The sequence below is a fragment of the Gymnodraco acuticeps genome, unplaced genomic scaffold (assembly GCF_902827175.1).
Source record: "Gymnodraco acuticeps unplaced genomic scaffold, fGymAcu1.1, whole genome shotgun sequence".
Lineage (NCBI taxonomy): Eukaryota > Metazoa > Chordata > Actinopteri > Perciformes > Bathydraconidae > Gymnodraco > Gymnodraco acuticeps.
Genome location: NW_022990440.1, coordinates 1,501,329 through 1,515,718, shown reverse-complemented (window position 1 = coordinate 1,515,718; position 14,390 = coordinate 1,501,329). Strand labels below are relative to the sequence as shown.

The following is a 14,390-nucleotide window of genomic DNA, read 5'->3' as shown; positions in this document are numbered from 1 at the left end:
CCTCAGAGACATATCATCGGCACAAATAAGATGTGGAACTAAAACTTTAAAGGTCGCTTGACATACCTTTGGTCCAAAAAGACCGAACACCCCTGGAAATCCTCGTTGACCTGTATCCCCCTTAGAGAAGAGAAGTATGGTTATCTTCATCACTGACCAAGCTAAAAGGTTGTTCTCTGAGTAAATAGATAACTCAGTGCTCACAGGTTGTCCTTTAGGTCCCTGCTCTCCTTGTTTTCCTGGCAGCCCCATCCCGCCGGCAGAGCCTTGTTTTCCTGATGCACCAGTTTGGCCCGGAAGACCCCTCTCACCCTGAAGATCAAACATAAAACACATAAACACATGCACTTCCTCACTTCCTACCAAATAACCTCTGAAAGGACAAACCAGTATAAGTGCTGCAACAAGCTCAAGATCCCTCACTCACTTCCCATCAATGGACACTGCAAACTGCATTTACTGTCAACCGTGTGCTGGTGCCTTTTCTCCCCACTACTATGGTGAAAAAACTGTTTTGAAAGTTCAACCAGGGAATGAAAATAGCAGCGGCCAAATCCAGGGTAAACGTTGGCTATGGCTGCATTCATGTCTGGTGTTCTCTATGTTGTATTTTAAATATAATTCTCAATGGAAAATGGTCAGGGATTCAGTTATATGAATAACATTATTTACTGCCTGGTACAACAAAGTACGCAGTGTTTATAATTCTAAAACTCTCTTTATAGATTTCAAATGTATCTGATAGAAATATTGTGTGGATCCAAAAAACACTGGCAGAAAAAGGAATATCAGACCCTGACAGTTTACTTCATAACAAACAAATAAATGTTTGCATTAGATCTCTATCTTATGACTAAATATGAATGCAACTTTATTCCCTAACCATGTGTATACGGGGAAACTGCATTATACTAACTAATAAAGCCTCTCTGTGTTTCTCATAGTTATGTATAAGTGAATTTATGTAATATTGGCAAAGCAATGAAAATCTGGATCGATCCAACTCATTCATATTTGCAACTCTAACTTCCTAGCAGTGGTGCAGTGAAAATGAGCTCTTTAGAGAAATAGTGTGAAGACTTGCAGAGTTTGGCATTTGAGATAAGAGAACACTGAGAGGCAACCCTGGCAGATTTAAGCTGAGTTGGCAATTCCCACTTGATACTGGCAATACATTGGTGATCTTTAAAAAAATGTTTGGTTGTAGCTTAACATGAACTTCTCTGTTAAGAAGATCAAACTTTAGCTCCTAGCTAACACTAGTTCCACACATCATTCTCACCTTTGGTCCAAAGGAGCCTTGACTTCCAGGAAGCCCCGTCACACCAGTTGGCCCCCACTGCCCAGGTTTCCCAGGTAAGCCCACTTCTCCATCTTCTCCTTGCTCCCCCTGAACACAGAACATGGTTGGTGGAAAATAATGACAGCTGAGCTACAGTTGATCTTGTTTTATGCTTAAGAAGGTTTTCAATTCAGATGGATCTAAGTGGCATTCATGATGAAAAGCTGTCAAAGTCTCTGAATGCTAAGGAAGGCTGCTTTAATGCCACATTTATATCCAAGGGAAAGGAGATAATGCTGTCCCTCAATAAAGCAACGAACCATTTGGCCATCATTTACATCAGCTGTTCAATTGTTCACTATGGATCAATGGAAAACATTATTATGTGGTTCCATTTAAGACAGATATTCTAACTTGAACGTGTGATAAATGAAGTTGCTTTAAGAATAAATCATCCGCCATCAGATAGTGTGATAAGTGCAAGCAAATTCTCTGAGCACAGTGGTTGTCTTTTCCTATGTCCTTAAGAATTCTCCTTCACATCTTTCCTTGACTTCATGAACATTTCCGAAAAATTCAAAGAGCGGTGGTTAGGACATAAGACGTAATGTTTTTGACTATTTTCCAAAGTCCTTGTATTCTTTAGTTAAACAGAAAGGTGCACCACTGACAGCGTCCTCACCTTGACTGCTTTAGGTCCATCTTTACCAGAAAGTCCATCCATGCCAGACGGGCCCTCAAGTCCTTCCCTGCCCTCAACTCCCCGTGGGCCATCAGGACCCTCTGGACCCTTAGAAAAGACATGCGGAAATGTAAAAGCCTGCATTGCTTTTAAATAGTATCATGTAGCTCATCTGTGAATTATGCCAGATTATATAGTAGGACCAGAAATACATCAAACTCACGGGTGGTCCTTTGGTCCCAGATGCTCCTCTGGCTCCTGATTTTCCTTCCTGACCCTGGAGCATAACAAGAGTTTGGATGACAGTCCAATCGTGTTTCATGAAGTCATTGAGTTTTTCGAATACAAATAAAAAATCAAGCCACCGTCATGTATGTCCTTACTTGGTCACCTTTGGATCCTTTCAGCCCTGGCAGTCCTCTTGGCCCAGAATGTCCCTGAAATGATCATTTCTGTTTGATTTGAATTACACTGATTGCTTTCGGACAAGTTTACACAGTATCTATATGTCGGGGTTTTTACATTTTCAGAGACATAAATAAGATACTTACAGGAAGCCCTGGGGCACCAGCTGCACCTCTCTTTCCATCAACACCAATTTGACCCTGGAAAACATACGTTTCTGCATTTCAATGCACAGACAATCACTTATTTGACATTATACCTAAAGACAAATCAAAAAAGGTGTCAATCTTTCTTTATTTCACTCACAATGTGCCCGGGGTCCCCTGGCTCTCCTCTCTCTCCTCTGTTTCCATGAGGACCCTGGGTATACATGGAGACTAATTAATTAAACAATCCAGAGAGCCACAAACAAAGGACACATGAACAACAGGTACTCACTCTGTCACCTTGGGGACCTGGAAGACCCTCTGCCTTGCTGTCGTCTCCCTGTTCACCCTAAACCAGCAATATGGACACGGACAAACAACCGCAATCAGCAGAATTTCCCTTCCAACCAAACAGTGTGTGCAAAATCAATACATGTTTTGTTTGAAAGAAAACAACAATGGAAACACATTGCCTGCTTAAATGAATGGCAAATCATTACATGCGCTATTACCCACAATTTCACATAAATGGAGCCAATGACTCTTCCAGGGTCTTTATTCATTAAACAATAACCGCGGATGTGTGTTAGTGTTGATGGTCATATGTTGAGCATGTGTCAAAGGAAAAAAGGAACTGCAGAGCCCATCAGGCATCCTGAAGTAGGAAAATAATTAGTGATGGCCAGGGGCCGAGCAAAACGTACAAGTCTAATATGAGTGCGTTTAATAAAACTGATCTGTATTTTATCTGCAGCAAGTTTCATTGCCAGGGCTACCTGGCTTTTATAATTGACAATCGTACATTTTGCAACAACCCATTTGATAGTGTGATATTGATTTAATTACAAGCGCAGCCATTATTTCGTGGATATTGGCAAAGAGAATATAACGAATATCCACATCCAGATGGCTTCTGCCCAGGGACTAAAAGTAAAATGCAAATTAGCATCTCGCTAAACTCTAACGCTGTGTGCTCCTTTGTGTGCTGCTCCTGTCAAATAAACACAAATGATAGTGCTAATGTCTCCAAAATCATGAGCAGACCAGGTGCTTGTCTAATTATATACATTTGACAGCACTGAGTTAATCGGATGCGTCCTAGATCAGATCATTGATCAAATTAGAGAGGACTTTTGGAATATTGCAAGGACATGAGAGACAGAGGAAGCACTGATTAGGGACAACTGAAGTGCATTCAAAAGAGCTGACCACACAAAGACAATGACCTGCGTGACAGGTTAACAAATTGTTGAGTAACACAACCATTACAGGACTCCAGAGCTCATTAGACACAATCACGGTGCAGACGGCAAGTAAGTGTGGTTTAGTACCTTTTCACCTTTTGGTCCAGGAGGTCCCAGGGGGCCTGGCGGTCCCATGTGACCCTATGACAAGAAAAATGGTTTGTGACTGTGACCTACCAACCTTCACTCCCAATTTAATGTGTGAAATATTATGTTCATGATGTAGAGAAGCAGAAGGAGGCGAGGTCGAGATTATGTAAAATGAGAACTCAACGAGGTGATCACTTCATCTTTGGTCGCCATGAGGAATGCATTCTTTCTGATTCATTAGCCGAGTCAAGGTTATGAGTGTTAAATACGCTGGTCTTAAAGGACGCAGTGCTTATTCTGGATTTACTATGTGCCAACAGAGGTAATGACCAGGAATCGTGCTAATTTCACCTGGTTTTCTATTCAAGAAAAATTGAGAAAGTTAGTGGAAAAGTAGCTCCTCCACCCCGTTATTGAACTAGCAAGCATGACATGTTTTCATAGTTTGAAAATGGAAGATGAATACATTTAGCTAGCTGCAAGGAAACATGGCATTCTAGAAAGGGAAACAACTTCTAGCAATTATTTTTTCATTTGCTTGTATTTATGTACGTATGTATTTACTTTCTGCCCTCTTGTGGTCAACTTTAAGAAAACCTTCAGTCATGGCTGTAAATAATAATAATAATAATGCATTTTACTTATATAGCGCTTTTCACAACTCAAAGACGCTTATAAATAGACCAGTGATAAGACTCTACCATACAATTAAGAGAAAAATACAGATCCGAGCTGCAGATTCCCGACTGTGTAATGGAGAGGGAGAACGCAACTAAAGAGATTCGGCCTGTGATTCATCAACACCAAAACAATACAAGCGCAGTATCTACTCGCACGTCAATATTATCATTCAATATTGTTCTGTGAGAAATATACACTGAGATAAAACCCCTGGCAAAAATCAATTCAGGCTTTTTGATTGTTAGGGGAAAGCTGGAAAGCGTTTGATTGTGAAAAATGAAGAAAATATCCAGAAACATCCACCACACACTGAACGGACCCAAGGCAGGCTTACTGTTTAAACATTTATCAGGTAAGGTACCTGTCAACAAGGCAAACAACTTGTTTTTCCTGTTTACCCACACACTTGATATAATATTGTGTATATTCTAGCCTATTTACATAAAACAAGGTTTTTTCCAGAGGATTTATAATGTCGTTTTTGAACTAATTTAATGAATTGACGACAGATGAATGACTAACATCCTGCTATATACATCGTTATTCCATCACTGTGCTTACCTCGTAACCAGATATGCCGGTTTCTCCTTGTTGGCCCATTCTCCCCGGAGCACCCTGGGGAAATATATTTATTTTGCACAAGTCCACAACACAACAAAGCGTATCCTTCAAAGCACCTGGAGATGTCTTACCACTGGCCCGATGGTTCCTCTCGCTCCCTTCTGTCCGACAAAGCCCACCTCTCCCTGCTCGCCCGCTGGGCCACTCTCCCCCAGATGACCTTGGTGACCCTTGCTCCCCTGGAGAGAGGCCATCATTGAGCAGGTATGCACTGAGAGTACAAACTTCCCCAAACAGTTTTGCAGACAGGTTCGACAATTCAAACATTTAATACTGAGAGTCTGTTTGACATGCTTAGGGAGGTCACTGACCTGTTGCCATGCGTTTACCACTACAGCAGAGAGCTATTCAACTGCTTGTGCTAGTGAATGAAAGCTGTGTTAAAGCCCAAGGCAGGGAGACTGACAAACCTTTTCTCCTGGCTTTCCTCTTTCACCAATTTTGCCCGGTTTACCCTCCTGACCCTGGTAGAGAAAAATCGAACGGGGTTGTGAGTGGACAATTGAATGGAAATTGAATGAAAGTTGGCTGCTGAGACGCTCACCCTTACACCGACCAATCCGGGAGGCCCAGGGGTTCCTTGCTTTCCTTTCAGACCGATTTCACCCCTGTCTCCTTCAGCGCCTTCTTGACCAGCATCCCCTTTATCTCCCTGAGGAGAGTTGTACAAGGCCAATGAAAAGCTTTTCAGTTACAGAAGTCAGGATATGCCCTATGTAGTTAGAATATGTGAATAAAATATTCAGAAAGGAAAGTTTGTATTCATTTTCTAGAACATTTTTCGACAATTGAACTTAAATGAATAAATACATAAATTCAAAAACTCCCTTGACTTAATTAAATATGTCAATGAAAGGTCTGTCAGTGCTTACAGGTTTTCATGATATTCAACATAATGAACAGACCAAATGTCTGTAGAAAGGCCATTGCAAACCCTGGGGGGGGGGGGGGGGGGGGGCACAACAACACAAGCAACAAAGCTCTGTTACCTCTATTCTTGAAAATGACAGCAGACTAATCAGTAAGGCCTCATCCCATTGATTGCACTCTACCTGTCTTTAGTCTAAGGAGTCTGGGAGCATTGCAGATTATAAATTAAATCTCAAATATTATTCAGACTAGCAGACTATTCAGACTGACTAACAAAGCCCTCATAGCGGACAGGTTTTGTAGACGGCTATAAAGTCGAACTGACAAAGAGCAGTTTCAGAGAAACACACCGCAAGGGCTGTCTGTGTTACACATTGTAAGAAACAAAACTAGAAAAGGATAATGTTCTGTTCGAAATATGTGAATACAAAATAAGATTGGACAAAGAACTGAGCCTTTCTTCAACATGGATACATGGATAAAAGGAGTGCAAGAGAAGAACATTTCATACGGAAACTGAGAAACACCTGTGGGGTAGACAGGATACAAAAACCAGAGCAATGAGGTCCAGCCTACTGAATATTCTAGTGGACAGCATGAAGTCTACCACACACTGACAAACATGTAGTTTGATCTTTAGTCAAGATATGGGTTTAGTTTTGACTTCAATTCTCAGTAGCTTCCGCTGTATTTCAATCTTGTATCCACCTTGTAAAACTCATTGTTTTCCCTCCCAATTGCTAGCTTTCTTTAGCCAACCATTGGTCAATCTAATGGAGATTTAGTAGGATACCAATATGGCTTCTCTCTGAACGACGATTATGACTGAATTGATACTCTCCCAACATTGGAAAACAAAAATGTTTACCACACGCTGCAGGAACAAAATATGTCAACATCCTGATCTGCTGTTTTCCACCCAGGGGCTGCACTGTGTCCAAGAATCCCTCAAAGTAGTTTACTTTTAGCAAAACAGATTCTCAGGTTAAATGTATTCTTATCCTCAGTCTTCTCTGTACTCGCATTTTACCACCTTCTCTAAGCCAAACATTGTTTGTGGGTCTGTCAGCGATACTTGCAGCAGCGACGCTCTGCTCAATAGACAAGCTTTTATTGCTTTCCATCTTTTTTTTTCTTTTGGTCACAATACTTGCCAGACTTAAAATAGCCCCGCTATCTGTTTCCAATAAGCGTCAACACAATGCAGCTCCAACTGTACACAGGCCATTATTTCACAAACAATAGTGGACTTGCCCTAATTACAATAAGCTGCTACAGTAAAGCGGAGAGGTCCCTGGGTTCACAAACAAATAGGAATCAGGAAAGAATTAGTCTGTGTTGCAGTTATTGACAACAATTTGATTACCGGCCGAGGCAATGTTTTTCCATTTACTGTGGGCCTTTAAATCATTTTTTAAGGCACAGTATGTCTTTTATTTTGAACTTGCCTTGGCTCCATCGGTTCCACTTGGTCCAGCCTCCCCGTCAATACCTTGCTCACCCTGACAGACACATTGTAAAAACATTATGGTTGCAGTATGTTTTATTGTCACCAGGACAGTGAATTCTGGAAGCAGAGACACAAGCCAATGTCACAAGCCAATGTTGGCTGTATTTGAGTACATATTGAAAACAAATATATCACTTGGTTTAGTCTACACCTCAAGTGATGCGTCTCCTTTTTAATATGCTGCTGGTTTGCCTAAATACATCCGGGGCACTTTAACTCATTATGACTTTTCAAAAGTTAAAAAAACAGGATACTCACTCTCTGGCCAATCAAACCCTGCTCCCCGATGTTGCCGTGGAGACCGACGGCTCCCTGTCAGGAGAAAAAGCATGATGGGTACTTCATCAGGGATGTGTTGTATCTCTTGATGTATGACTTTTGCTTTAAGGTACAGACTCAATAATATTCACTAAGAATGTATTTATTTGATATCCACATAGAAATGTAAGAATAAGCTGTTTAAAATTGCCAATATTTCAGCGAATGGGAAAACTGAAGTAGGTGATTTCTTAGAGAGTGCAGGCATATACAGTAGGCACACCACAGCCAACTGAAAGCAGTTTATAATATAATATCATTTAAACTCTTTGTCACATGCAGTACCTTGTTTAATGAACTTTTACACATTTGACTATGAAATGTAGCTACCTGTAGCCAGTAATCCTAATGATCATTTCTGTACAAGAACATGTTTTGTGTTGCTCTCAGGAAAGAGGCACAATTATAATTCCATGCAGTGGGAAGCAATAACCATGTACATCAACCAACCCAAAATACCAATAACGCAAATGTCAGAGGCACATTGTCATCGTCACCTTCTCTCCGGGTTCACCAGACAGCCCTCTCTCTCCAGCCTTCCCCGGCGGCCCCTGGTCAAAACAGCCATTAGTTTTTCAGTGTTATCTTAACAGTCAATGGGAGCCCCCACACCAGCTGTGTGATTAAACTCACCCTCAGCCCCATCTCCCCCAGTGGCCCGATCGTTCCTGGTGGCCCAGCCGGTCCCTGCGGTGACAAAACACAGGCACCAATGAAAAGGTTAAGACTGCTTTCTTATCTCGGATAAATGCCTCTGCAAAGTGACAGTAAAGGAGGAAAAGTGTGAAACGAAATAAGAACCGGGCAGAAAGTGTGGACTTGTGGAGATAAGTTAATCTGGAGGGCCTTGAAAACACTGAGCCAAAGCTTCTGTAAGTGATGGGAACAGGCCTGCTGTTATAGAAACACACTCAGGCTACAATAAAGCTGCTCCTCCAGGAAGAGGGTGGTGTAAATCAAAGTGTCTCAGACTCACTACTTTCTCTTTTTGTGTCTGAGACTGGGGCCGAATGGGAGGAAGAGGAATAGGTTGTTCTGGGCTTTTTGACCAGGATACAGGGTTTCAAGGAGTCACTGAATAAAAGGTGTATAATTGTGGAAATTCTGAGTTTTTATGCAAAGTGCAGGAAGAGGAGTTCACAGCAGGTGATGGAAAGCCATAGGCTATTATAGATAATGAGATACCGCCGGTAGCCTCTTCACACATTCTGAAACTTTTTTACTTAAAATGTAATATAATTACACCAGATGAATTTGAAAACACACAAAAAAAACATAGCAAGACAGTAGGTCTTTAAGAACGGGGTTGATTCTCAAATATGAAAACCAAATGAATGCAAACAAATAGTAAACTCACTGGCTCTCCTGCAATTCCTTTGGCCCCTGGAGGACCCGAGGGTCCTTGAACACCCTGAAAATAACACAGGTGTTTATAACACACACACTATTGGTATTCATAACTTGTTGAAATGCAGCAAAACCCACGAGATAAACAGAGTGCCACTCCGGCCTCGCTCATCCACCACTGTTCCCCCAAAAAGAGTCCTGCCCCAAAAATCAAGACTGACCTAAAAAAGACCTCTGTTAGCCCCAATCACTTACTGGAAATCCATTAGCCCCGGCTTCACCTGGCTCGCCAAGCTTTCCCTGCAGCAAAATGACACAAATGGAAAGATTAGTTGGACTCTAGGAGAACAGTGAGTTAAAACATGTCAAACTAATGGAGAGGTAAAGAGGAATAACAATAGGGCTCAGTTACCTTTCTATTGTCAACCCTAAGGTTTAAAATACTAACCAAGTGATGAAAGGTTAACCATCTTACTTAATGAATGATAAGGTAAATGATCAGTAGTGAAAAGTAACTACATACATTTTAAATGCTCTATTAGGAACAGTTTGAAAATATTTATACTTAAGTGTTTCCTTTGTGTGCCACTTCAATTTAAGAGGAAGATGCTGTAGTATGATTTGTCTGTCAGCTATAATGGGAACGCATTGTTCTAGCAACCCAACAATATGTAAAAGTAGATTTAATAAGCACTTCAATCAGCAAAAACAGTATAATATGGTTTAATCAATTATTAGGAATTATAATAATAAGTATAATAAACATTAAAGGTGGGGTAGGTAATTTTGGAGAAACCAGCTCGAGTGCGCTACAATTTTAAAATACACAGCAGGAAAAAATCTGCCACTTCCTGACAGAGCCCCTCCTCCAACACACAGGAACGCGCACATGACCAATGAGGGCACGAGATAAGTTTGTGCACAGATGGAAGGCTGACAGGCAGGTAGGCCATCCAGTTATTTTAGCCGGGCCGGCTAAAATGATTGGTCGTCCTTTTTACAGTACCACGGCTTCCACTGATGACATTTTTTGTATGGATTTTTTGATAAGATATTCATTGCTATCGGGATGTTAAGAGCATTCCATGGAATATAACAAAAAGTGTATCTCGAGCCGGTTTCTCAAAGTTACCTACCCCACCTTTAAGTGTAATAAATACTTTTTGTGTTTTTTAGTACTTTTATTTGTGTTACTTTCAGCATATTTTGCCGATAATATTTGTACTTTTTACTTCATAGACCTTTTTCATATTGTGGTGTTGCTACTTTAACTTCAGCAAATGATTTTAATAATTCTCACATCGATGAAAATTATGAAATTATAATTAACATACTTTCTTGACTAATTTTGCACTGATTATCTCTAGAAGAATAGTTTGGCAACAATAAATAACAGTAAGATGATCATGTTATAAATGTAACATCAAGCTTAAGTGTGCATGCTTGAATGAGATGTAGTTGTACTCTTCCCGAGTATATGAGTATCAGCATCATTTATCCCAGATACTAATTCCCTGTGGACTTCAAAAGGCCACATGTAGCCAGCATTAAAAAGGTGTTGTAATGCTAACAATGTCATTTCAGTTCAGAGGGGAAATTAAATAAGTCAAATTGTTCTTACCATCACCCCAGAGAGGCCCAATCTTCCTGGTGGACCATCGATGCCCTGCAGAGAGAAAACATTACACTCGGTTTACTGAGCTCTCTGAAATCCCCCAGAGTCAAAATGTTCCCGACTGCCGAGCACCAACCAGCACCATCGATATTTCAGTGCTCTTTGATTTAAGCTTCTGTTGCTAATTTTGCAGCTAACAAAGAGTGTCCTCTAAAGATTCTTTAGAAGTTAAAAATAGTAAATAACAAAGGCCTGCACAACAAAGCTGCTTCATTGTTCCTACTTTTCAGAAACTTGAGCCAGTTTGTTTATCCTAGCTTTCTGTGGGATATATTTGATGTGAGCAATTAGGAAGTTCAAGGCTAAACATTTCTCTCAAGCAGTTTGGCATTAAAAGTATATCAGTGTGAGCCACAAACTGCAACTAAATCTGAATCTCTGAAAATGTTTTCATCTGATCATGTGCTCACCTTCACTCCAGCGGACCCATTCTCCCCCACTGGGCCATCAGGACCCCGCAGACCCTGTAGAGAGAAATGAAAGTTGTCACTGAGGAAAAGCTTGGGACAATGTGGCCTTTAACAGATGCACACATTGTTTAACATATTGGGTGAATGAATCAGGGAACTGCATCCCCATCTTTGTCTATTTAGTGGATCCTGGGAGGCAGTTCTCTCGGTTTCATTGTGTACTGTGGGTTAGCCCACATCGGAGTGACACCATCAAAGATTGTGGCTGTTTTGCAAAAGCTTGGCATCTGGAAATTAGTCCAATCCACAGTGTACACTTTGCCCCCAGCTTTCCACGATGACACACTGTGGCACAGTAGGGTGATTGTAAAGAGGCCTTTGGAAAAGGTCACAAAGCCTGCAGCTGATTCATCCTAGCCTCTGAAATTGAACCAAACTATTCCCTGTCAGAAAACATTTAATGGTCTTTTGCTGGTTCCAATGTCATGTTGTAAATAATCTGAGGGGAATTTCTTATTGTTTGTTTTTAACTTGTGATGTGTCATTCTGTAAAGCACTTTGCTATATAAATAAAGCTTTATGTAGGCATCGTATATGAAAGAGATTTAGTCAGAGAAGAATACAGCTCCTTCCAAAACAAGGCCTTGAAATGTCCATTGCTGCTTTGTATTAGCCTACAAATTAGTTCAAGTGTTTAGTTAAGAGGGAAACTCTAGTTTTTCTGATAGTTGCTGCGTACATCCAATGACAGTTATAAACATGAAGTCAAAGAAATGAATTCAATTCAATACGCTTTTTGATCATCCAAAAGGTAAATCGAATAATTTTATAAATAAAGCGGACCTCTTCTGCCTGTTTTCACTGGCTTTTGTTGTTATATAGATATCATCCATTACATACCCACTGAGAAATAAGTTATTCTTGCTTTCTATGATTTTCTCTCATTTTTAGCATCATCTTCAATCTCACATCTTTATACAACGAGAGACTGAAAAGGACGAATAAAAAGCCTGTCTGCTGGATTCACAATCTGCTTTTTTTTCAACAGCTTTACTAAATGTATTTTCTCAAATTAGTTTTCAAATGTATTTACAGTCTGGCTCCAGAGCCTCTTTTTAGATATATCCCATGATAAGGCTGTAACAGAGTCACTAGCCGGATCAAATATTTAAATATGGAACCTTTTTTCTCGATAAAAAGGATGTCAAATCTGCAACGCAACCAACCATCTAATCATTTCCGATATGAAAGAGTTAAATGCTGTTTAAAAGCAAACCAGAGCTGTACACATTTTTAGTAGTTTTGTACTTTGTAGTGGAATTATGTTAAATTGCATCTTCACTGATACATTCAATCAAATTCAAAATTAAATTGAGATTGATAACTTCAACTTCCCTCCCTCGGACTCCAGTTTTTCAGAACACTCAACAGGCACATTAGCCGGAAACTCACAACGTTACCCTTTGCTTTTTTTAAGTGCAGCAATTTAAGGACTTATTTTTTCCTTCCGAGTACAGTGATAACCCCCAAGATAAAATAACAGTAATTACTTATTTACATATGTAACGCATGCAGCATGAGAACATTGAAAATGAGCTTAAATTCAAAAGATTCAGTTTGAATGACAACATGAGATTTTAAAATTGAATTGACAGGGTAACATGAGGCTGAAGTATGACTGACGTATGACTTAACTTTGTCAAGCTGAAAATATATAACTATAAGAAGATATTAGAGAAAGAAGAAGTAACATGATTGGATACATCCTCCAAAAAGATGTCCGTACTTAAAAATGTGTCTCCCAAAGTATAGCCTACTCCTTTTTTTAAATTACAAAAATGTGGCTGTAGGAAAAGGTTGTTACTGGTTTTTCCCCATTCATGTGACTGGGAATGAGTTCAGACCGTGTAATAAGGACACTGGAGTTTATCATGCAGATTTTAATTTCATTTTCTAATGCATTGATGTCATTTTCAGCAATTAAAGTCATTAAATATTACATTTGTGACTGCTTGTGATATCAAGGGAGCCGTGTAAAAACCAATAAGAACGAAATGCCTTAATTATACCACTTATTCATGTTAGATCAATTATTCATTCAACCATGGGCTATTTTTCCAAAGTAGAAACCCAATTATGGAAAAGCCAGCAATCACTGTCATCCTGAGCTCATGGCAGACGCAGCACTCAATTACATGTACAGAAACACCAGGAAGCTGTAGGAAGCATTTTAAAATGCATGTACTGTAAGTAACTTATATGTTAATATAAGTATAGACACAATCATATAACTTTGTTTCCTAAAGCCTAAAGCAATCTTATCTCTAGTTCAGCATTAGGTGAAATAAAGTATTGTTGCTGCTGATGGGAATGAAAAAAAAAAGATTTCTGATAGAGCAACATTTTTTTGGGTATAAAATATAAAAACAGAACGGAAAACAGTCTACAGCCAGGCAACATGCTCACAATGATATTGCTATCATGATTACGTTTAGCAGGCATAACCATGCATAAGCCTGTAAACTCAAATTAGATTGTTTTAGCAACAAAAGAGGAGCCATGAATGTCAAAATGTAGATCCATCCAAAAGCATTTCACATATTTAAATGTTGTCGGAGTGTGAACTGAAGCTGCTAAATTGGGCGTAGATTGTAATGTTTTTTATATTCATTTGTGACACACAGTAGTTTCACGTCAGCTCATATAATCACAGATTTCAGTTACTTACCCTCATGCCTTTGGGTCCTCTGATGCCGATGGATCCTGGTGAACCAGAAGGCCCCTTAAAGTGTCAACAAATATTGTTAACATTTGACTCTTAATACGAGGGACCGTTGCCTGTGTGTCATTTTTAATATTATTGCAGGTAGTAAGTTGAACCTGTATCCAGCAGTTTAGTCTTTTAATATAAACTCTACTATCAAAGGCTGCTTTTTAAAAACTGCCTCCATAGAGGTTGGAGTCATATATTGATTCAATAATGGATATGTTATTAACACTAGCTAAAAGTCTTATTCTTAATGATCTTCAATGTTTTACTTTGTTGCAGGGATGTAGATATGAACTTTAGGGTGTGTCAGTACAACATGACAACGATGTAAGCTGCAAT

General features: G+C 39.7%; 1 protein-coding gene across 4 annotated transcripts in view; it reads right to left on the bottom strand.

The window, feature by feature from the left end:
* Positions 1 to 14,390, bottom strand: part of col27a1b (collagen, type XXVII, alpha 1b) — an 82,831-nt gene that overhangs the window by 10,803 nt on the left and 57,638 nt on the right. For 2 of the 4 annotated variants that reach the window (XM_034225265.1, XM_034225268.1), the window contains 23 exons: positions 14,010 to 14,063; positions 11,282 to 11,335; positions 10,818 to 10,862; positions 9,452 to 9,496; positions 9,207 to 9,260; positions 8,483 to 8,536; positions 8,347 to 8,400; positions 7,790 to 7,843; positions 7,470 to 7,523; positions 5,696 to 5,803; positions 5,562 to 5,615; positions 5,223 to 5,330; positions 5,092 to 5,145; positions 3,847 to 3,900; positions 2,808 to 2,864; positions 2,676 to 2,729; positions 2,516 to 2,569; positions 2,348 to 2,401; positions 2,188 to 2,241; positions 1,965 to 2,072; positions 1,283 to 1,390; positions 205 to 312; positions 67 to 120 (listed from right to left, as the gene is read on the bottom strand). In XM_034225265.1, the coding sequence (XP_034081156.1) occupies positions 67 to 120; positions 205 to 312; positions 1,283 to 1,390; positions 1,965 to 2,072; positions 2,188 to 2,241; positions 2,348 to 2,401; positions 2,516 to 2,569; positions 2,676 to 2,729; positions 2,808 to 2,864; positions 3,847 to 3,900; positions 5,092 to 5,145; positions 5,223 to 5,330; positions 5,562 to 5,615; positions 5,696 to 5,803; positions 7,470 to 7,523; positions 7,790 to 7,843; positions 8,347 to 8,400; positions 8,483 to 8,536; positions 9,207 to 9,260; positions 9,452 to 9,496; positions 10,818 to 10,862; positions 11,282 to 11,335; positions 14,010 to 14,063 (1,497 nt within the window). The remainder of the gene's footprint in view (positions 1 to 66; positions 121 to 204; positions 313 to 1,282; positions 1,391 to 1,964; positions 2,073 to 2,187; positions 2,242 to 2,347; positions 2,402 to 2,515; positions 2,570 to 2,675; positions 2,730 to 2,807; positions 2,865 to 3,846; positions 3,901 to 5,091; positions 5,146 to 5,222; positions 5,331 to 5,561; positions 5,616 to 5,695; positions 5,804 to 7,469; positions 7,524 to 7,789; positions 7,844 to 8,346; positions 8,401 to 8,482; positions 8,537 to 9,206; positions 9,261 to 9,451; positions 9,497 to 10,817; positions 10,863 to 11,281; positions 11,336 to 14,009; positions 14,064 to 14,390) is intronic. The other 2 variants (XM_034225267.1, XM_034225266.1) reach the window with 2 other exon arrangements.